A 23,591-nucleotide genomic window follows, 5' to 3' on the forward strand; every position below is an offset into this window, starting at 1 on the left:
CATTGAAACAAATGCACCTCAGACCACCTGTCCCTTTGTGTTCTTCATCTCTTCCCTGTCTACTCTTCCCCTTAGTCACATTGCGTTTATTATCTAGTACCTTACTGGCTTTAGTTGCTGCCTCTTTACTGACCTCTAACCTCCTAATCTGGTTCCCATCCCCCTGCCACATTAGTTTAAAACCTCCCCAACAGTGTGAACAAAAGCACCCCCGAGGACATTGGTTCCAGTCCTGCCCAGGTGTAGACCATCCGATTTGCAATGGTCCCACCGCTCCCAGAACCGGTTCCAATGTCCCAAAAATCTGAACCCCTCCCTCGTGCACCATCTCTCAAGCCACGTATTCATTCTGACTATTCTTGAATTTCTACTCTGACTGTCTCGTGGCACTGGTAGCAATCCTGAGATTACTACCTTTTGAGGTCCTACTTTTTAACGTATCTCCTAACTCCCTAAATTCTGATTGTCGGACCACATCCCGTTTTTTACCTATATCGTTGGTGCCTATATGCACCACGACAACTGGCTGTTCACCCTCCCCCTTCAGTATGTCCTGCAGCCAATCTGAGACATCCCTGACCCGTGCACCTGGGAGGCAACATACCATTCGGGAGTCTCGTTTTCGACCACAGAAACGCCTGTCTACTCCCCTTACGATTGAATCCCCTATGACTATAGCCCTGCCAGTCTTTTTCCCGCCCTTCTGTGCAGCAGAGCCAGCCACGGTGCCATGAGCCTGGCTACTACTGCCTTCCCCTGGTGAGTCATTTCCCCCAACAGTATCCAAAATGGTATACCTGTTTTGGAGGGAGATGACCGCAGGGGACACCTGCACTGTCTTCCTGCTCTTTCTCTGCCTTTTGGTCACCCATTCCCTGTCTCCCTCCTCAATCCTAATCTGCGGTGTGACCAACTCACTGAACGTGCTATCCACGACCTCCTCAGCATCGCGGATGCTCCAAAGTGGGTCCATCCGCAGCTCCAGAGCCGTCATGCGGTCTACCAGGAGCTGCAGCTGAACACACTTCCTCAAAGAACTCTAACAGATTTGTCAGATATGACCTCCCCTTCACGAAGCTGTGCTGACTCCGTCCTATTTTATCATGCACTTCCAAGTACTCCGTGATTTCATCTTTAATAATAGACTCTTAAAATCTTACCAATGGCCGAAGTCAGGCTAACCGGCCTATAATTTCCCATCTTCAGTCTCCCTCCTTTCTTAAACAGCAGTGTTACATTAGCCACTTTCCAGTCCTCTGTGACCCTTCCTGCCTCCAGTGATTCCTGAAAGATCACCACCAATGCCTCCACAATCTCCTCCGCTATCTCTTTTAGAACCCTATATTTTATTTACTGATTGGAGATGGATCTTCTTGGATTCCTTTTGATATCACTTTAAGTAACAGTTGCTGGTGGTAAGCATCAAGTGCCATCCACTACATCACAGTGGCTTGTTTTGCATGGAATATACCAGTTGGTAAATTGGTGTATGTGGGTACTTTGGTATGTATGGAAGTGTAATTGCTTATCTGATTTTTACGGCACATTCCACCATATTTAAACAAGTCCACGTGTTAATTTTTAATATGTCAACAGCACTCAAATTTGAATAAATCTAGACTGACATCTTGAATAACCTTACAGAACAATGTGATGTGAAGAAAATACAATATGAAAGCAAGCTAGCAGGGAACATAACTGATTGTAAAAGTTTCTATAGATACGTAAAGAGAAAAAGATTGATTAAAAGCGAATGTCAGCCCATTGCAGTCAGAAACCGACAAATTCATAACGGGGGACAAGGAAATGGCTAAGAAACTAAATTCTTGCTTTGCTTCTGTTTTCACAAAGGAAGATATGAATAATGTAACGAGAGGTTCTGACAAACACATGTTTTAGTGAGGAGCTGAAGGAAATTGGTATCAGTAGAGAGAAGGTTTGGGGAAATTAGTGGTATTGAAGGCAGATACATCTCCAGGGCCTGATAATCTTCATCCCAGAGTAGTTGAGGAAGTAGTCCTAGAAATAGTAGATTAATTGACGGTCAATTTCCAAAATTTCCGCATTTTGAAAGCAGTGGTATAATCAGTCTAAGTCGGCTTGGATTTATGAAAGGGAAACCATGCTTGACAAATCTACTGGAATTCTTTGAAGGTGTAGCTAGTAGAGTTGACCAGGGAGATATGGTGGATGTGGTTTATTTAGACTTCAGAAGGCTTTCAACAAGGTCTCACATAGCAGATTATCATGTAAAGTTAAAGCACATGGGATTGCGGGAAGTGTCTTGAGATGGATAGAAAGCTGGTTAGCAGACAAAGCAAAAAGTTGGAATAAATGGGTCTTTTTCCAATTGGCAGGCAGTGACTATTGGGTACTGTAGTGATCTGTGCTCGGACCTTAACTGTTCACACATATTAATGATTTGGATGAGGGAACTAAATGTAGTATTCCAAATATCCAGATGATACAAGTTGAGTGGAAGGGTGAACTGAGGAGGATGCAGAGATGCCTGAGGGATTTGGACCGGCTGGGTGAGTGGGCTTAAACATGGCAGGTGCAGTATAACGTGGATAAATGTGAGGTTATCCACTTGGGGAGCAAAAATAGGAAGGCAGATTATATTTTTGAATGGGTTTAAGTTGAGGGAGGTAGAATCTCAGCAAGACCTTGGGTGTCCTCGTGCATCAGTCGCTGAAAGTAAGCGCATAGGTACAACAGGCAATAAAGAAGGCAATTGGCATGTTTGCCTTTATAGCGAGAGGATTTAATAGAAATAGGGATGTTTTACTACAATTGTATAAGTCATAGTTGAGGCCACACCTGTAGCATTGTGTGCACTTTTGGTGTCCTTATTTGAGTAGGATGTTCTTGCTATGGAGGAGTGCAGCGTAGGTTTGTCAGGCTGATTCTTGGAATGCTGCGACTGTCTTATGAGGGGAGACTAAATCGGTTAGGATTATAATCATTGGAGTTTAGAAGAATGAGGGGGGATTTCATAGAAATTCTAACAGGATTAGACCGGGTAGTATCAGAAATAATGTTCCCAATGGTGGGTGAGTCCAGAACTAGGGGTCATAGTGAGGAAACATTTCTTCGCCTAGAGAGTGGTGAATCTGTGGAATTCACTACCACAGAAAGTAGTTGAGGCGAAATGTTGTGTAATTTCAAGAAGGAATTCGATATAGCTCGTGGGGCTAAAGGGGTCAAGGGATATGGGGGGGGAGGGGGAAGAAGATGAGGCCAGGGTATTGAACTTGATCATCAGCCATGATAATGAATGGTGGAGCAGGCAAGAAGGGCTGAATGGCAACCTTTTTTCTATGCAAGTACTTTGACATACCTAAGTTTTTCATTTCCAGTTCTATTTGATTTGTTTTGCTTCTGATTTTGTAATTAAATAGTCATGCTATTTTGTTTTCTAGGGCTCCGGCCTTTCATTCCAGAAAAAGACAGCTTGCATTTTGAAAATTTCCTAGAAACTATTGGTGTCAAGGATGGAAGGGGCATTATAACGGACAGTTTTGGCCGATATAGAAGAACTTTGAGTAATGCATCCAATTCAACTACGAATGGCAATGGAGCAACTGCAGGCTCAGATGATCAATCGGTGCCTTCTGAAGGTGATGAATGGGACAGAATGATTTCTGATATTAGCCATGATATTGAGGCCCTTGGCTGCAGTATGGATCATGATTCATCTTGAAACTGAAATATTTGCACATCCTGTTGATAGCCTTCAGACTTTTCTTATACCGATGTGTTCCTAAATGAAGTTTACTACAATGTGAATATTTAAATGGATTGTTGAAACATTTCTACACAATGAAGAACATGAAGAAATCAGGCCATATCAATTTTTTTTAATTGTTGAAAATTCTGCATATTTGTATTCTAACCTTTTGTAACAAAGCAAATAGCTGTTAGGCTTAATTGTTCCAGTAGTGGGCAAGACCGACCTTGTCGTATCACGTGGTTTTGTATCTTAACTGCACAAGGTTACATATTGCAGTATACTGTGATATCAGGGATGATTTAATTCACTTCTGGGCACATCTCTCATTTTCAGCCCGTAGCTCCAAGAAACTGAAGGATGTCCCATTTCTACTCTTATGGTGTTGCAGCATGTGAGATGATATCTGGTGCTAGCAAATGATACTGCACACTTCAAATATCTGTGAATCTTGATGGCTGCATGTTAAAATGTAGTTGCTGAAATTTGCCTGAATGTGACCCAAATAGGCAATGAATTTCCTTTTTTCCTCATGGGAGGTGCAGAAGAGCTGGTATCTAATTGTGACAATTTGAGCTTGCATATAGTTGCAGTGCATTATCACTATTGCAAATAACTTCAAAATCTTGATCATGACAATTTTCTCGGAGAACCTTGCTGCAGACCTTGCTTTCTATCAACTTTACTCGAGGCTTTAAAAATGCCTACAAATGTTTGCCGTTATCCCGGCTTCCATTTTTGAATATGGAAAAACATTCTGTCAGTTGAACTTGTGGAGTTTTAAACAAAGGTTTAATGTTTATTGAAATGAACAATAGGATGCACCATAAGGTGTGTCAGTAAATCAATACTTTTTAAACTGTCCTTTCTATTCCTGCACACCCAATGCAAATATTTTTTAATTTAAATGCTAATTAAAAGTAAGCAATTTTTAAATCATGCCCATTTAATTGCGAATTTTTAATGTAGGATGCTCTCTCGACTCTTACAATTTAATGAAAACTAAAGGGAAGAAAATCTTCATGAAACTACAGCAATATAACTTCAAAATTTGGACAGTAGTCCCTTGGTGTGCTGTATATAAAATGCATTTAAATTACCCTTTTAAATTGGCATATAAATTTGTTTATTGATATCACTCAACATTCACCAGTAGATGTACTGTATTGTATATGTATGTGACAATGTGCAGTGAGTAGAATCTGTGAAATTAGTATGCAGAGCATGTGCAAACAAGAAAACCTCAAGATCAACCTGAAAGAATGGGATCTGCTAGTACTGCCAGTATAATGGCCCTTGAACCCACTTTGGGTTAATGTGCATCATAGCTGCTTCAATATCCCATCTATTATTTTGATGTGAAGCAACTTGGTAGCAATACGTCAAGTGCTTTGATTTTGTGCGTAGGTTATAAACCGAACTGCAATACTATACTATAATAGCAATACATGTTATATCCACTGCAATATTCCTTTTCAAAGTCGATGCTATTTTCTATTTATTGTGTCATAACTTCAAATTGAAACTAGTTGAAAACCAATGGCATTATACTGGCAGACTGCATGATGGTTGTACCAGTTTGGATGCTAGTAATTAATTGTATGTACCGAAGAAAGTGGATGAGTGTGAATTATGTCATTGCAGTTCGATTAAATATTGAAAAGGAGTTAGAGAAAATACAACTGTATTAGTGATAGATTTCAAGTACAAGTAGATGTAAATGTTTGGACTATTCAGGTACAAGGGGGTGGGTTTGGAATCATGCTGCCCACTCTATGAATATTAGAAGTCTGTTGTTTTCTGCATCAATAGCCATTGAGATTATAGCTTTTTTTGGCTGTTTGTTTTGTTACATCCCATTTGACTGAAGTTATCCATTTTTGTATATTTATTTCCTCCAACCTGCTCAGAAATTTGCCCATTTACTTACAACTTTGCTTCCTTGTTTTTAATTGTGCTCATTTACACACTGTATAGAATTCCTGCAAGAAAAATTCCATTTCAAGTTTGTTGTGGCACTAAAGGACTTGTGCGCATGTTTTGGAAAGCTTTATTCTTTTCTTCCCCAAACTGTAGACTGTGAATTCTGGAGGATGAGTGGCCATCTTCAAACCACTCTGCTTCTGACCAACTAATTTGAGTGTTGAAGTGCAATCTGCTGTTTTGTTCCACTGATCAAATACTTCACCTATTAACTCGCCGCTGGGTTATCTGACACACCCCAGAAGTTCAAAATGCAGCTGAACTACAGCTGAGATTGCAACCCAGGTTTGCATAGCAAAGCAATCTAAACGCAGGCTGGTTTACTCCGATCACTCATGAACTGTTTATCTGTAGTACAGCATTCATAATCTGTTTTTAAAAAAAAAAAAAACAGTCAAGCTTTGGTATGGGCTATGGCTAATCATCGCTGACTGCCGGGGTTATGTTTTTTTCCATCAAAACTGATGAGAGTCATTTTCTCTTGAAATCTTGATTCAACTGAGATCACTTGAAAAGTAAGGTGAGCAAGGATAAAATGAAAGTTTTTTAAAATCACCAACTCTATTCTGCATAGAGCCATCTTCTCAGAAAGAGAACAGTAATTTGTTTCAGGGTGGCTAGAGGTGTGTGTTGATGAGTGGAAAAATTAGGTCAAGAATTTTCTCATGTTTGCTTTCTATTTAAATCAAAATTAGCAGTATTATAGTTTAATAATGATTAAGTTATAGGATCATACAGTAAGAATATTTCCAGTGAGAATATTTCCTGATGCCTGTTAAAAGGCATCCCAACAGAACTGAATGTATCCTTGCAACAGGATACTATGGGACAAATGTACACTTCACACTGGAACATGTGAAATAGTTAAATGGTCAGTGAAGCATACTAATTTGTCTTCATGCAATAAAATTTGAATTTTACTCCCTGAAATTTACCTGCACCATCCATTATTTGCTTAATACAGAACCTGGTCATGTTTACCATAAATATTAATCTGGTAAATATAACTCCCTCACCATGGGGACTATAACTGTCTTCAGCATAAGTAGCAGAGCTGTAATATTCCATACTAGGTCAAATGCATATTTATTTTGGGGTCTATTTATGTCCAGTCTGTTTAATAAAGGAGACTTTGCATCTTTGCAGTGTTTTTTTGCATGTACTATCCAATGCTGAACAAATTTATGTTAAATCCAGACTTTTGTTTTTAACATTACACCAGACTTTTCATAACTGTTCATCTGATATCTTAGAATTCAGATGTTTTTTAAAAGTATTAATAGATGGGACAATCCTGAGAACTTCCATATATTGATCAAATTGATGGGCATTGGAACCATTTTTCCCAAATATTGTCTTCCACTCACTTTGTTGCCTGTTGAGGACACTCTTTTTCCATTCTCCCAGTGTTTGTCACATTTGCTCTGAAGATGCCACATTTCCCTCCCAAGAAACATGTGGTTCCCCTTTTTAAATCTCATTCTACGTCACCAATCTCCTCATTCAATGTATCATTGTTTTCCTCCATGACTTCCAGGTCCATTCTTCTAATGTTTCTCTCCCAAACATTGCTGCCCTTCCATGTACAGGTGGTGTAACATGCCCTTTCATAATTTTTCACCATCCAGGACCCCAAATAGACATCCCAGATGAAATAGTAATTTACTAGCACTTTAAATTTAATACACTGTTCGCTGACCATGGCAGTCTTTTACATTGGGAAGAGCGAATGTAGATTGGTTGAATGCTTTGCTGATCACTAATCCTAAGCTTCCAGTTGCTTGCCATATTAATTATTTTATTCCTTCATGGATGTGGGTATCGCTGGCTGAGCCAGCATTTGTTGCCCATCCCTAAGCCCTTGATATGGTGATGACGCAACTTCTTGAACCATTGCATTCCGTGTTGTACATGTACACCCACAGTGCTGTTGGGAAGGGAGTTTTGACACAGACACAGTGAAGGAACAGCGATTATAGATCCAAATCAAGATGGTGTGTAGCTTGAAGGGGAACTTGCAGGTGGTTGTGTTTCCATGCTTCCTTCTCTTTTGATCATTGGTTTGGATTGGAAGGAGCTTTAGTGTATCTTTTAGATGCACATTGTTGCCACTGTACATTTGGTAGCTTTGACCTGGATGGTGTCAGCCTTGAGTGTTGCTGAATGCTGGAGCTGCATTCACCCAGGCACGTGGAGGGCATTTCATCACACTACTGACTTGTGTCATGTAAATGATAGAATTTGGGGCATCAGGAGATCAGTTACCTGCCCAAGAATTTCCAACCTCTGACCTGCTCCTTAGAATTCCTACGATGCAGAAGTAGGCCATAGAGTTTGCACCAACCCTCTGAAAGAGCACCCCACCTACGCTCACTATCCCGCCCTATCCCAGTAACCCTGTCTAACCTACACATCCCTATACACTTGAGGGGCAATTTAGCATGACCAATCCACCGAACTGCACATTTATGGACTATGGGAGGAAACCGACGAAGACGGGGAGAACATGCAAACTGCATGCAGTCACTCAAGGCCTGGTTCTGGTGCTGTGAGGCAGCAGAGCTTAGAGTACTCAAATAATTTTTTCCAATTAAGGGGCAATTTAACGTGGCCAATCCATCTACCCTGAACATCTTTGGGTTGTGGGGTCGAAACCCACGCAAACACGGGGAGAATGTGCAAACTCCACACTGACAGTGACCCAGAGCTGGGATTCGAACCTGGGACCTCAGCACCGTGAGGCAGCAATGATAACGTCCATGCTGCCACTGTGCCACCCTTGAAGCGACAATATTTATTTCGCTGGTTCAGTTTTTGGCCAATGATGACCCCCAGGATGTTGATGCTAGTGAATTTGTTGATTAGTGAATATCAATGGTAGATGGTTGGATTTTCTCTTGTTGGAGATGGTTGTTGTGTGGCATAAATATAACTTGCCACTTGTCAGTCCAAGCCGGAATGTTGTCCATGTCTTGCGGCATCAGCGAACATTCCCATGTTTATGACTTTGTGGTTGGAAGGTTATTGATGAAGCAGCTGAAAATTGTTGGGCCTCGGTCACAGCCCTGAGGAACCCTGCAGTGACATCCTCAAATGGGCGGCACAGTCATTAGCACTGTTGCCTCAGCTCCAGGGTCCCAGGTTCAATTCCGTCCTCTGGTGACTGTGTGGAGTTTGAACTTTCTCCCTGTGCGTGGGATTCCTCTGGGTGCTCCAGTTTCCTCCCACGGTCCAAAGATGTGCAAGTTAAGTGGATTGGCCATGCTAAATTTCCCCTTAGTGGCCAAAATATTAGGTGGTGTTACGGGGATCAGGCGGAGACGTGGGCTTAAGTAGGGTGTTGTTTCCAAGAGCCGGTGCAGACTTGATGGGCCGAATGGCCTCCTGCACTGTAAATTCTTTGATTCTGCCTTACCTGGGGCAGGTTTGTCCCAAATACTGTCTTGAATCAAGATAGATTGGGTAAGTGAAACTGGCATGAGTCCCAAAGGTCAACCAGTTGGCAAAAATGGGACCTGGGGAAAAAACGTTTCAAAAACACTGCACTCTAGATAGCTCCACGTGGTTAAAGCAATTTGCTGCCCCTTGTCCTTAATACAGGTAGAAAAACCTCTAGTCATGCATTGTATAGTTGATGTAGAAATTTCTAGGATCATAGAATTTACAACACCAGGTTAACGTCCTACAGGCTTTTTCGAATCACTAGCTTTCAGAGCACCTGTTGGACTTGAACCTGGTGTTGTCAGACTTCTTAGTGTGCCCACCCTAGTCCAACGCCGACATCTCTACATCATAGAATTTTCAGTGCTGAAGGAGGCCATTCGGCCCATTGAATCTGCACCGGCCTTTGGAAAGAGAACCCTACTCAAACCCACGCCTCCACCCTATCCCAGTAACCCCACTTACCTTTTTCAACACTAAGGGCAATTTAGCATGGCCAATCCACCTAACCTGCACATCTTTGGACTGAGAGGGGAAACCGGAGCACCTGGAGGAAACCCACGCAGACACTGGGAGAATGTCCAGACTCCACTCAGAAAGTGACCCAAGCCGGGAATCGAACCTGGGATCCTGGAGTGGTGAAGCAACTGCTAACTTCTGTGCTGCCCCCTATGTTATGCAATTCACTTCCCCTCCGCATTTTTCATGTGTTTCCATTCTGCTGCCTTGCCTATATTTTGAGCACAAACTAGTATTGAGGGGTGAGGTGCACCAATGCTGAATGCTGTCTTTCTAATATGAAATTCACCAGAATGACCTTGGGGGTTAAATTACGAAAACCGGTTGCATAGTATTCCCATGGGTATGTAAGTGATGATCAAATTGAAATGTTTTGAAATGAACAAAAGGTTTGCGAGGGAAGGTGGAGAAACTATTTCCTGTGTTGGGGAATCCAGAGCAAGGGGCATAATCTTAATTAGAGCTAGGCTGTTTGTGCAGTGCCTCATGACATCACCCAAAGTCTGGTGGAAATCAAATTTGTTTTACTCAATAGCTATTGGGGCTGTTTGACAGTTGGACCTTTCACAACTGACATTGATCACCTGTTGGGAAAGGTTATAAAAGCATATGAAATCAAGGTGGATAGATCTAGATCAACCATTGCCTGAGTGCAAAAATAGACTAGGCTGAATGGTCTACTTCAGCTCATATGTTCCAAAAGTGCTTTTTGAGATGTCCTGAGATAAAAGGAATTTTATATAAATGAGATATTGCAATAACTTTGAGAGTTTGCCAACTCCCAACTGTCTTATGTAACAAAATTATCTTCCTAATTCTAAAATAGTTAACCAAGATGTTATTCAAACTTAAGAGGAGTGAAGGCTCACCAGGCTGTCTCATGGAATGGCAGTATTGTCATATGATTGGGTTGACTGGGCCTTAATTAATTGGCATTTAGAAATATGAGGGGGGGGATGTCATTGAAACGTATAAATCCTGACCGGGCTGGATGCATGAATGTTATTTCCTCTGGCTGGGAGCGGGGGAGGGGTGCGGAGGAGTCGGTTGGGGTCTTGAACAAGGGGTCACAGTCTCAGGTTAAGGGATGGACCATTAAGGTCTGAGATGAGATACTAACTTACTTGGTGAACCTATGGAATTCTCTACCACAGAAGGCTGTGGAGGTCAAGTAACTGAATATATTTAACCATGAAATCAATATCTCTACTCTCGAGGGGTAAGGGGGAGAGGGAACGTATGGTGTTGAGATTGAGAATCAGGGCAGCACGGTGGCGCACTGGGTAGCACTGCAGCTTCACGGCACTGCGGCCCCAGATTCGATCCCGGCTCTGGGTCACTGTCCGTGTGGAGTTTGCACATTTCCCCCCATGTTTGCATGGGTTTGCCATCACGACCCAAAGATGTACAGGGTAGGTGGATTGGCCATGCTTAATTGCCACTTAATTGGAAAAAATGAATTGGGTACTCTAAGTTTAAAAAAAAAAAAAGAGATGGAGGATCAATCATGATATTGAATGATGGAGAATACTTGAAGGGCCAAATTATCTACTCCTATTTTCTATGTTTCTATGAGCTGACCAATCAACTATATGGAACCAGTCAAAAAGACTTCAATTTTGTACCAGGGAAACTATAATAAACTGAAACCTTTGCGAGTAGAATAGGTGCATGACTTTGGGTTTAACTGGTTGCTAAACTCCCTTCTCCCCACCTAGTCTAGCCATCTGGGATGGCACTTCCAGAATACAAAATTGATGTTTGCAAAGATTGCAGGGAATTATGGACTATGCTAAGAAAGTAGGCAGGCACAGAGCCTGTATGTGTATTGGAACCGCAGTCCCTAGACTAGACTGAAACTGTAGGTCCATTAGCATATTGATGGCCCATCTCCGGGAACAAACGGAGATACTCGAGTAACCGATCTGGCTCCAGACTTCACGGCGCCAGTTCCCCAAACCGAAAGCACAAATAAAGCCAGGCCAACAGCCAGCTAGGATACGCCCCCATCAGGGCACCCACTCCTTTATTGGTCAAGATCAATACGAGTGATCAAGTTACGGCCCAATTGATTAGGGCCAAGTTCAAGGCCTGCCCAAAAGCGTGCAAAGCCCTTTTCAGGTGTAAGAAGAAGGCCCCAGGAGAGAATCGCTCTCTTGGAATCGGCTCTCAAAGTGGAGAGACCTTTCCACCAGCTGCACCAGAAGCAAGTAAGTCCAAGGTCAACGCTTGCTACCAGATGGACGACCTTAGCTGTTTCCCCTTCACCACTTCGACCCCAGCAACGGCCATTGTTCCTCTGACTGAGTGGGTGCCTGAAGCTCAGTATAGGCTTTAGCAGTAGTGATAGGTTAGTCTGTAGTATTTCGTGCATGAGTAGATATTGCTGTGTATGTAACTAAATAGTATTGACTTTGAACTAACTAACTGGTGTACCGGCTCTTTGATCAGTATTCGAGTTTGAACCTTGTCGCGTTATCGAAAGATACCTGGCGACTCTAAAGCAACTTAATTAGAATTAAGGAAGGCGACCATATTAACCGTCATATTTAGAACCAAATAAACAGAGCAATAGTTACTGGTGACCTCTGACGGGACTCTACCTAGAAGTGGCCTAGTCACTCTGAGAGAACCCAAATTTGAACTGGAATCCAATTGGAAACAGAAAAACCACAAGTGTAAGAACGATACTGATCAAACCTCCAAGATTCGGAAGTGTGTTAATGTATGCGTACTAACAGGGATATAAGGTAAACCTGAGAGATTTTGTTGCGTAAAACTTTTATAGACCGGAAATTAGTGCAAGGCGTACCTGTGTTAGCATCGCCACTTTATTTCCCCCCCCCCCCCCCCCCGTTCCAAATTCGGTAGAGACCCCAGAGATAGCGAGAAAAATGGCAATGAAGGCAATGGAACGCCTTATGAACCCCCTGCAATTTGAGGTCGCAGCGACCAGTAGAGTAGGACAGTGTCCCGTATGGGAGGAAGATATCAGAAAATATCTCAAAGGGAAAGGATCGCCCCTTTGGAGTGAATTCTGTGCCAATGATAAAACGGGTCCTGGAACTATAGGGCATACTTGGTGGGAGAACCTGACAGAGATCCATAAGAAGAGCTTAGGGAAAGCTCGCAAGTCGATGGCAATCGTGTCCTGCTTGGCACAATTGCGAGGCACAGAGGAGGATGTGAGGACGCTCCGTAGAGAGATTGAGGAGAGAGACGAGTAGTGACGGAGATATGAGTGTATATGAGAGAGAGAGAGAACAAGGAACTGAGAGAGCAGTTAGTGGCGAGGGACAAGGAGGTGGAGGATGCCAAGCCGGTACACCAGTCTTGTCTCGCCCATTTGAGCAGCTTTCAGTCCCAATATGACACAGCCTACCAGACATGCAACGAACCGAACAAGAAGTCGAGCAGTTGCAGAAACAGTGTAGCGACTTAAAGGCACCCCTACGAGTACTTCACACTTCCACGACGGAACAAAGGCAGAGCTCAGTAGATCATGCAAAGTGCCGGAAGCAAATTGCAGAATTGCAACGTCTGCTTTCTGTTCAGAATGGGTTTCAGAGCACGTTTGGATCCCAGTTAGACCAGGAAAATGGCCCCGATTGACAGTTCAATGAGACTGCCCACAGCTATGTACAAGGGACATGTACACAGGAAAAACCCCAGAAAAGAAAAGCATCCCGACTGCACAAGCAGAACACACCCCTGTGAACCCTGTAACCACACATCGTAGGGCCGCAGCAGAAGGAGACTCAGATTTCCGATACATTACCCCGTTAACCGTCACCCAATTAAGAGACGCGTGTGATAAAATAACACCGTTCCTACCCACATCGGATCCCCACCAGTTCTTTGCAAGAGTAAAACAGCAGGCGACCATGTACGGCCTGGATGAAAAGGAGCAAGTGAAGCTCTCAGTTTTAAGCCTCGACCTTTCAGTCATGGCAGCCCTTCCCGACCCACAGAATGTAGGAGGAGGCATCCTCCAAGAAATGCATGCAGCGATCATAGATGCGATCGGCTATAACAAAGGAGACCCCGTAGAAGGCCTAAAGAAATGTAGACCGAAAAAGACAGAGCACCCCACAGCGTTTGCTGGACGCTTGTGGATACATTTCACGGCAGTATTCGGAGAGTTAGCCCGCGCCCATTTGTCCCCAGATAATATGGCCAAATGGACTCGCATCCTAGTCTCATGCGACAGAGGCAGGACAGAGAGCTTGCGCAAATTACGACCCCTCAGACGAGGCCCACAACGAGAAATGGGTTTTGAAAAGATTGTCCCGCACTTGGGAACGGTCCATCCAAGGCAAAACCGCATTTGTTAAAACCGAGGAAGAACAGGTAGACATGCATCCAGTTAGGATGCACCAGAACCCCGCATGGGTAAATGAGGGCAGGAACAGCCCACAGCAACCCAAATCCCAGGAGTGTTATAATTGCGGCCAATTAGGACACCGCACAAGAATGCAATGCGCCCCAGAAGCCGCAGAAAAACCAACAGACAGGCACCTGAAATAAGAGTAGGGCAAAGCCAAACTGCAGTGTTAGTGCCCATTCTGAGAACACAGATGAACGGCACCGACTTGCGGTGTTCGGGCTCCCCAACGTGGGTCTGCGACACCCTTTGGGACAAGTCCGGTAGACCGGTAGTGGCAGGCACAGTCCGGGGACACCCCGTAGAATTCCTTTGGGACACAGGAGGATCCCGTACCACCCTCAATTCCACCACGATGTTTCAGCGAGACACGTGGCCCATGACAGACACCATTACACTCAGCGGTTTTACAGGGCATTTACAGCAGGGACACATCACAGCCCCTGTAGCAATCCAGGTAGGGACATTAAAACTAAACACCCTGTAATTCTGGTCGATCTACCCCAGACAGCCGAACACATCTTGGGAATTGACTTCATGAGCTCCCACAACCTCTCATTTGACCCGGTAAATAAATGTGTGTGGAGAATGGCAAAGGCAGCACGAGCCCCCGCCATGCTCACAGTTGGAGAGTATGAAAATCGGATCAGCGCAGTAGGAGACTTCTGGTTCGACCCTCGAGCCATTAGTCAGAACAAACAAGTTAGGGAAGTCCTGCAACAACACAAAGCAGCATTTGCACAGCACAAGCACGACTGTGGCAAGATCACTGGCTTAGTGAATATTACAGGTCCCGACCCCAAAAGCAGTACGGGTTTTCCCCAAGAAGCAGAGGGAGAAATCTCAAAAATGATAGAGTTTGCTTGATCAAGGAGTACTCCGATCAGTAGCCTCCACGAATAATGCACCAATTTGGCCCATCAGGAACCCTGATGGATCATGGTGACTGATCATTGATTACCGGGAACTGAACAAAGTAACCCCAGTAGCAGCCCCCACCATAGCCACGAGTCCCGAGACCATGCTCAAACAGGGACTACAGTCAAAAAAAAATTTGGTTTTGGACATTAGCAATGGCTTTTGGCCCATTCCATTGGATAAAGCGTGCCAATATAAATTCACATTCACATTCCAGGGACAGCAATATACATGGACGTGCCTTCCACAAGACTTCCACAAGTCCCCCCTCCATTTTCCACCGACAGCTGGCAAATGGATTAGCAAAATTTTCCCGACCCGATTGTCTGGTCCAATATGTAGATGATCTGCTTCTACAGGCGGACACAAAGGGAGAGCACATTCCGCTTCTCACCGAACGTTTAGGACTCCTACAACAAATTGGCTGTAAAGTGAACCCCAAGAAGGCCCAGATTTTACTGGAAAAAGTGATTTACTTAGGTACAGTAATCACACATGGCAAACGCGAGATCGAGCAGAAAAGAATCGACTCGATCGTCAAATTACCCCTGCTCCATAATGTCTCAGCCTTCCGGTCATTTCTAGGACTGGTTGGCTTCTGCCGAAACCATATCGACGGTTTCGCCACAAAAGCAGCACCCTTATCCGAACCTCTCAAGAAACAAGCACCTTGGGAATGGCTTCCACAGCACATGGATGCCGTGGATGCTTTAAAAAGGGCCCTCAGCACAGGTCCCAGATCCACTTTCCCCGTATGCAATTGAGGTTGCAACTACCGACCAAACCCTTTCGGCCGTGCTCCTCCAGGAACGACATGACCAATTCGGCCCTGTGGCATACGACTCATGCGTATTAGATGCAGTCTAGCAAGGATTTTCTGCCTGGGAAAGGCACCTGCTCGCAGTCTTTTGGGCAGTACAATACTTCGCTACATTACAGGACTCAACCCCATCACCATTCTCACTGAACACACCCCAATACAGCTCCTACTAGATGGTAGACTTAAGGATGGCACAGTCAGCCAGATCCACGCAGCCTGTTGGACCCTTCTCTTACAGGGACGGGACATAACAGTTAAGAGAACCAAGACCACACTTTCCTAGCCGATAACCTACAAAATGCAGGCACCCCACATGAGTATAATACAGGACCCTTTATACCAAAGTCAGCTCCCCAGAAACCAGGTACTACGCCCCAGAGACCCCAGCCCACAGACACATGCGCACCCCTTAGAATCTATGTGGATGGCTCTTCCACAATTCTAAACGGGAAAAGAATTACCGGTTGCGGTATTTATGTCGAGGACGCGCAGGGACGCGCCCTAGAAGAGATTTTGTTACAATTGCCAGGACATTTAGGCTCGCAGGCAGCAGAACTGGCAGCCATAGCTTATATTGTAGATCGCCCCGACTCGTTTCCAACCCCAGCCGACACATATTCGGACAGTTTATATGTCTGCAACAGTTTAACTGAATTCCTACCCCTGTGGGAAACTAGAGGATTCATTTCCGCAGATGGAAACCCTTCAGCCCCATTACTCCAGCATATCCTAAAAACGTCCGAAGACCGTAAATATGGAATCGTCAAAGTTCAAGGTCATCATCGTTCTCCCCCCGGTAACGTTAAGGCAGGTGCCCTAGCGAAAGCAGGTTCCAGACATGGTCACTTTTGGAACCCCCCCCCCCGAACGTGCCCCAGTACACGCGGTTCAGGTCTCACAGACCAACATTCAAGATTTGGCAAAGGCTCAAAAGGAAGATGAGAAGCTCAGGGAAGTTTTAAAAGGCAACTTCCCAGCCCCTTATGGTAAGTTTAAAAATGTGATAACCACACATGACGGTGTGATTTTAGAAGACGGCATTTATGTAGTCCCCAGCCAGGACAGGAATCAAATTATTTTTCAGTTCCATGACAATCATGGACACCAGGGCATTGAACCCACCCTAGCCCACCTAAGACCTCTCTGCTGGTGGCCTAATTTAAAAGCCAATGTTACACATTACATAGAGAATTGCTTAATCTGTGCCCAGAACAATCCGGACAGATATGCAAGAAAAAATCAGCTAAATCACATCTGCCCCATTAATGGCCCCTGGACGAATTTGCAAATAGATTATATAGGACCCCCACTCCCTTGCAGGAATGGTTTTAAGTATGTGTTGGTGGTCATCGACACCTTCACAAAATGGGCGGAAGCCTTTCCATCCAGAACAAACACTGCCAAAACGACAGCTAAAGTCCTCACTCAACGCATCTTTAAAAGATGGGGACTCCCATGCAGTATAGAGTCCGATCAAGGCTCCCATTTTACAGGACAAGTGATGAAAAACGTCCTCCATTTTCGGCATAAAGCAAAAGTTCCATATAGCATACTACGCCCAAGCAAGCGGCATAGTAGAAAGAATGAACAGAACTTTTAAAACGACCCTCAGAAAAATGGTGCAACAACACAACAGCACCTGGGACACAGTTCTCCCATTTGCATTAATGTTCATTCGTAACACAGTATCCACATCCACAGGATATACCCCCCACACCCTCATGACCGGACGGCCCATGAAAGGTAGACAGAATATTTATTAGGACTGGATTTGGCCAGCCCCACACTCCCTGTCCTCGCGCATGAGAAAGCAGTACAACAGGTTATTGAAACTGTGAAGGCCGCCCAGCTTGCAGCAGCCGTCAGGCTTGGAAGCCAGGCTTGGGGGGTTTAAACTAATGCAGCAGGGGCATGGGAACCTGGATTGTAGTTTTAGGGTACGGGAGAATGAGAGTATAGAGGTCAGGAGCACAGATTTGACGTCGCAGGAGGGGGCCAGTGTTCTGGTAGGTGGTTTGAAGTGTGTCTACTTCAATGCCAGGAGTATACGAAATAAGGTAGGGGAACTGGCAGCGTGGGTTGGTACCTGGGACTTCGATGTTGTGGCCATTTCGGAGACATGGATAGAGCAGGGACAGGAATGGATGTTGCAGGTTCCGGGGTTTAGGTGTTTTAGTAAGCTCAGAGAAGGAGGCAAAAGAGGGGGAGGTGTGGCGCTGCTAGTCAAGAGCAGTATTACGGTGGCGGAGAGGATGCTAGATGGGGACTCATCTTCCGAGGTAGTATGGGCTGAGGTTAGAAACAGGAAAGGAGAGGTCACCCTTGTGGAGGAGAATGCTGAGACCCAGGCTATTAGAATAGATGGCATGGAGGTACGTAGGGAAGAGGTGTTGGCAATTCTGAACAGGCTGAAAATAGATAAGTCCCCGGGGCCTGATGGGATTTATCCAAGGATTCTCTGGGAGGCCAGGGAAGAGATTGCTGGACCTTTGGCTTTGATTTTTACGTCACCATTGGCTACAGGAATAGTTCCAGAGGACTGGAGGATAGCAAATGTGGTCCCTTTGTTCAAAAAGGGGAGCAGAGACAACCCCGGCAACTATAGACCGGTGGAGGGGATTATAAGAGACAAGATTTATAATCATCTAGATCGGAATAATATGATCAGGGATAGTCAGCATGGCTTTGTGAAGGGTAGGTCATGCCTCACAAACCTTATCGAGTTCTTTGAGAAGGTGACTGAACAGGTAGACGAGGGTAGAGCAGTTGATGTGGTGTATATGGATTTCAGCAAAGCGTTTGATAAGGTTCCCCACGGTAGGCTATTGCAGAAAATACGGAGGCTGGGGATTGAGGGTGATTTAGAGATGTGGATCAGAAATTGGCTAGCTGAAAGAAGACAGAGGGTGGTGGTTGATGGGAAATGTTCAGAATGGAGTTCAGTTACAAGTGGAGTACCACAAGGAACTGTTCTGGGGCCGTTGCTGTTTGTCATTTTTATCAATGACCTAGAGGAAGGCGCAGAAGGGTGGGTGAGTAAATTTGCAGACGATACTAAAGTCGGTGGTGTTGTCGACAGTGTGGAAGGATGTAGCAGGTTACAGAGGGATATAGATAAGCTGCAGAGCTGGGCTGAGAAGTGGCAAATGGAGTTTAATGTAGAGAAGTGTGAGGTGATGCACTTTGGAAGGGATAACAGGAATGCGGAATATTTGGCTAATGGTAAAGTTCTTGGAAGTGTGGATGAGCAGAGGGATCTAGGTGTCCATGTACATAGATCCCTGAAAGTTGCCACCCAGGTTGATAGGGTTGTGAAGAAGGCCTATGGAGTGTTGGCCTTTATTGGTAGAGGGATTGAGTTCCGGAGTCAGGAGGTCATGTTGCAGCTGTACAAAACTCTGGTACGGCCGCATTTGGAGTATTGCGTACAGTTCTGGTCACCGCATTATAGGAAGGACGTGGAGGCTTTGGAGCGGGTGCAGAGGAGATTTACCAGGATGTTGCCTGATATGGAGGGAAAATCTTATGAGGAAAGGCTGATGGACTTGAGGTTGTTTTCGTTAGAGAGAAGAAGGTTAAGGGGAGACTTAATAGAGGCATACAAAATGATCAGGGGGTTAGATAGGGTGGACAGTGAGAGCCTTCTCCCGTGGATGGAAATGGTTGGCACGAGGGGACATAGCTTTAAACTGAGGGGTAATAGATATAGGACAGAGGTCAGAGGTAGGTTCTTTACGCAAAGAGTAGTGAGGCCATGGAATGCCCTACCTGCAACAGTAGTGAACTCGCCAACATTGAGGGCATTTAAAAGTTTATTGGATAAACATATGGATGATAATGGCATAGTGTAGGTTAGATGGCTTTTGTTTCGGTGCAACATCGTGGGTCGAAGGGCCTGTACTGCGCTGTATCGTTCTATGTTCTATGTTAAACAAAGCAAAGTTTGCTTTGATAAAATGATACACGCCACAGAGTTTGCAGCAGGGCAGCAAGTGATGCTATCCCTATACAACTCCAGTTCATTCCTTTCCCCCAAATTTGCCGGACCGTACTCCATCTCCGATAAAGTCAGCCCCTCTCTGTATAAAATCACCTATCCAAATGGCAAGTCTGCGTGGTTTCACATAAACCAGCTTAAGGCTTATGGCTCGCAGAACAACCATGCACACATCTCGCTTGCAGCAGCAGATGAGCACACCCTGCCCACGAACGACATATTCCTACCCTCCCCCAACCTGTCCAACCCGTCCTCAGACACAACTTCGACTCCATCCCCAGAGGCACGACTCCGTATCTCCCTTCCTTCAACCAACAGCGATTGCGATGATGACAGCCCCAGCACATCACGTTATGAATATACCCCTGCACCAGGCCCCACTTCCAGCGATTCCGAACATGATTCCAGATAACGCATATTAAAGCCCCTGATCCAGACCCACCACCTGACGATTATGGATTAAACCCTAGCAGCTCCAACCTCGGTACAAAATTCTGGCACCGAGACAATTCGTTCAGGCTCTTCCGGAATGATGAGATGGACCCCAATTCACCCCAAGCAGCTTCAGCGCACCTACTCCAGTCAAGAGTATGGCAGCCAGAAGAAGATGATGACATTGAGTCTGACTCCCACCAAACAAATCCCTTTGCGGCTTTGTTCGCTTTAGAGCAATGAGGTGTCCAGATGATGGTAAAAAGGATCCGATGGAGATTTACCGATGCCGGTCGCTCAGGCAGTCGAGAAACGGCACTAATCCCCGCCCTGCCTGAGGACCCTCTCTGGTCAGCTACACTCGGGTAGAGCACATACAGCACTGGTCACCGTCCTACCTGGGGATTCCACCCATTCTTACCCACCGCGGCCCAGACGCACCCCATTTTGACACTTTTAGTTCAAAACTCTTCAGTTTGTTTATGGCGACCCTTAGGTTACTTCCAAATGCTATTTACATCCTCAAACTGAGATGGTAGATCACACAGGCTGCGACACTGCTCGCACTGTGTCAGTATTTTTCTCGGATGTCTTGTCCCAAATATTTGGCTAAAAGAAAAAAATGAGGGAATCACAGATGGTGACCAATTATAATGGGTAATTGGCAATAAAAGACAGACAGACACACGAGATCTTAAACAAGATAATAACAGAAATTATGCTTGTGTCCATAGAACTCCGGAACCACAGAAGCCTCAAGAAGAAGGAAAGAAGAAGAAAGAAAAAAGGAAAGATGAAGACAACCATCATGCTCTACAGTTGGATCTTAGCGGGATCCCTCCAGTTGCGCGCGGACGCTACCCCCTGACCCCTACCACACAGGCCGTGAATGTTTCCCACCCCTGCCATACACTGTACCCCGAGATAGTTACCGATACACCGACCTGGTGTGACAAGTTCATCACCTGGTATTCCCTGTCCTATGTTGTGGAAACACTGTTAGTAATTGCGATACTCTGCAGTGTCGTTCAGACACTAAGACTCCGGAAATGGCGGAGGAAAGCCTCCCGCACCCCAGTATACACCTTCAGATCCCCTATTTTCGGACTTCAACAAACCCCCCAACCCCTTTAAGTGAATTAAAGTATATCCATTTTTTTGTGTGTTCGTTTCGCTCTAATAAAGAAATGTAAAACTCTGTGCTTGACTGCCAAGCCAGAGAAACCTGTGTTGCTGCTATTTGTACAGTTTAAAATGTTGTAAATTATTTTGATTGATTGAGGATAGGACAGTTAGAGGTTCCAGCTTTTTTTATTTTGTAATGCATGTCTGAATGTCATAGCGCCCCATAGAATTTTATAATGATGTATGTACATAAAATAATTTAATAAAAATTGCAATTTATAGGACAGAGCAGTGTAGAGCCTGTCAGTGCTTATGGGTGCCTGACTTGGGAGGAGAACGAAGATGACGCGGTAATGTGATCCTTCATGCTTCGTGTTGAGGATCACAAGGAGGGTGCGTAGTCATCTGGGATGGCCACTTCCAGAATACAAAATGGATGTTTGCAAAGATTGCAGGGAACAATGCTCAATGCTAAGAAAGCAAGCAGGCACAGAGACTATATGTGTATTGGAACCGCAGCTCCCAGACGAGACTGAAACTGTAGGTCTATTAGCATATTGATGGCCCATCTCCGGGAACAAAGGGAGATACTCAGGTAACCGATCTGGCTCCAGACCACACGGCGCCAGTTTCCCAAACCGAAAGCACAAACAAAGCCAGGCCAACGGCCACCTAGGACACGCCCAGCCATCAGGGCACCCGCCGCTTTATTGGTCAAGATCAATACGAGTGATCAAGATACGGCCCAATTGATTGGGGCCAAGTTCAAGACCCGCCCGAAAGCGCCGAAGCCCTTTTCAGGTATAGGAAGAAGGCCCCAGGAGAGAATCGCTCTCTTGGAATCGGCTCTCAAAGCGGAGAGACCCTTCCACCAGCTACACCAGAAGCAAGTAAGTCCAAGGTCAACGTTCGCTACCAGACGGACAACCTTAGCTGTTTCCCCTTCTCCACTTCGACCCCAGCAGCCGCGGATCCGAACAACGGCCATCGTCCCTCTGACTGAGTGGGCGCCCGAAGCTAAGTATAGGCTTTAGCTGTAGTGATAGTTTAGTCTGTAGTATTTCGTGCATGAGTAGATATTGCTGTGTATGTAAATAAATAGTATTGACTTTGAACTAACTAACTGGTGTACCGGCTCTTTGATCAGTATTCGGGTTTGAACCTTGTGGCGGTATCGAAAGATACCTGGCGACTCTAAAGCAAACGTAATTAGAATTAAGGAAGGCGACCATATTTACTGCCATATTTAGAACCAAATAAACAGAGCAACACTAGCCCCCTTTAGTCTACATGTGAATCCTGTAGTGACCCAATACAAGACCATTTTCTTCATCAAATTCACTTTTGGCTACCATTCATTCAATATAGATTTCTTCACGCGGCCCTCTTTGATATCTGGTATTGTAATTGTGTTTTCACATAACCACCCCCCCAGGTGCCATTTTGATTTTCTTGTTTGGCTGTTTGGTGCCTTTTGTAAACTCCTATTTGCTGAAGTCGACACTTAAATTTCCAACTCCACTGGCTAAAGAAGGAAACTGGTTTTCAATTAACAGCTTGTTTTGTTTCTTTGTGATGGGCAAGACGTGTACTTGCTAAACTGATATTGAGCTAATCGGATATCCCACGTTCTAAAATGCTCTACAATGTTTTCTGACTAGGAAAATTTAAGCTGCAACCACAGCCTTGCACCCTTCATTGGACATTGTTCCAACTGATTTCTTTGCAGCCTGCCTGTCTGTCTTATTGCCTGCCTCGTTAGCATATCCAATTCCATGCACACTGCTGCCTGATCAACAGCGTACTGATTTATTCACCACACTTGCTCTGTTTGCTTTTGCTGCCATGGATAATCTGCTTCCCAAGCCCCCACCACCTTTTTCAGGTGAGCATCGTGTCCTGTTCTTGCAAACACCCTTTCCCCATTCCCATCATTCTGCCAGCCCCACTTGCCTTGGGAAGTATTTATAAACATGTTCAAACCCAATAACCTCCTTCCCCAACCGAACATCACTTTTGCCATCTCCAAATTGACCTACCTCTCACTAGGTTGCTGTTGTCCCCCTGCTTTTGGCCACTGACCCTAGCCCCTGCCACTGGGAGAGAGGTTCACCTTGGTCCATTATTACAACCTGCTTCCCTCCTGAAAAATTGGCACCAAGATGCTGTTTGTTGCTCCCTCCCTGCCTCCCTTATTCATCACACCAATTAATCATTCAAACTCTGTACTTTTCCCCTTCCT

At 44.9% G+C, this 23,591-nt stretch overlaps 1 protein-coding gene across 3 annotated transcripts in view; it reads left to right on the plus strand.

The window, feature by feature from the left end:
• Positions 1-6,855, plus strand: part of ccm2 (CCM2 scaffold protein) — a 151,130-nt gene extending 144,275 nt beyond the window's left edge. For all 3 annotated transcript variants that reach the window (XM_072499049.1, XM_072499047.1, XM_072499048.1), the window contains one exon: positions 3,423-6,855. In XM_072499049.1, coding sequence (XP_072355150.1) covers positions 3,423-3,703 — 281 coding nt within the window. In that variant the 3' untranslated portion in view covers positions 3,704-6,855. The remainder of the gene's footprint in view (positions 1-3,422) is intronic.
• The last annotated feature ends 16,736 nt before the right edge of the window (positions 6,856-23,591 follow it).

This window comes from Scyliorhinus torazame, chromosome 4 (genome assembly GCF_047496885.1).
Source record: "Scyliorhinus torazame isolate Kashiwa2021f chromosome 4, sScyTor2.1, whole genome shotgun sequence".
Lineage (NCBI taxonomy): Eukaryota > Metazoa > Chordata > Chondrichthyes > Carcharhiniformes > Scyliorhinidae > Scyliorhinus > Scyliorhinus torazame.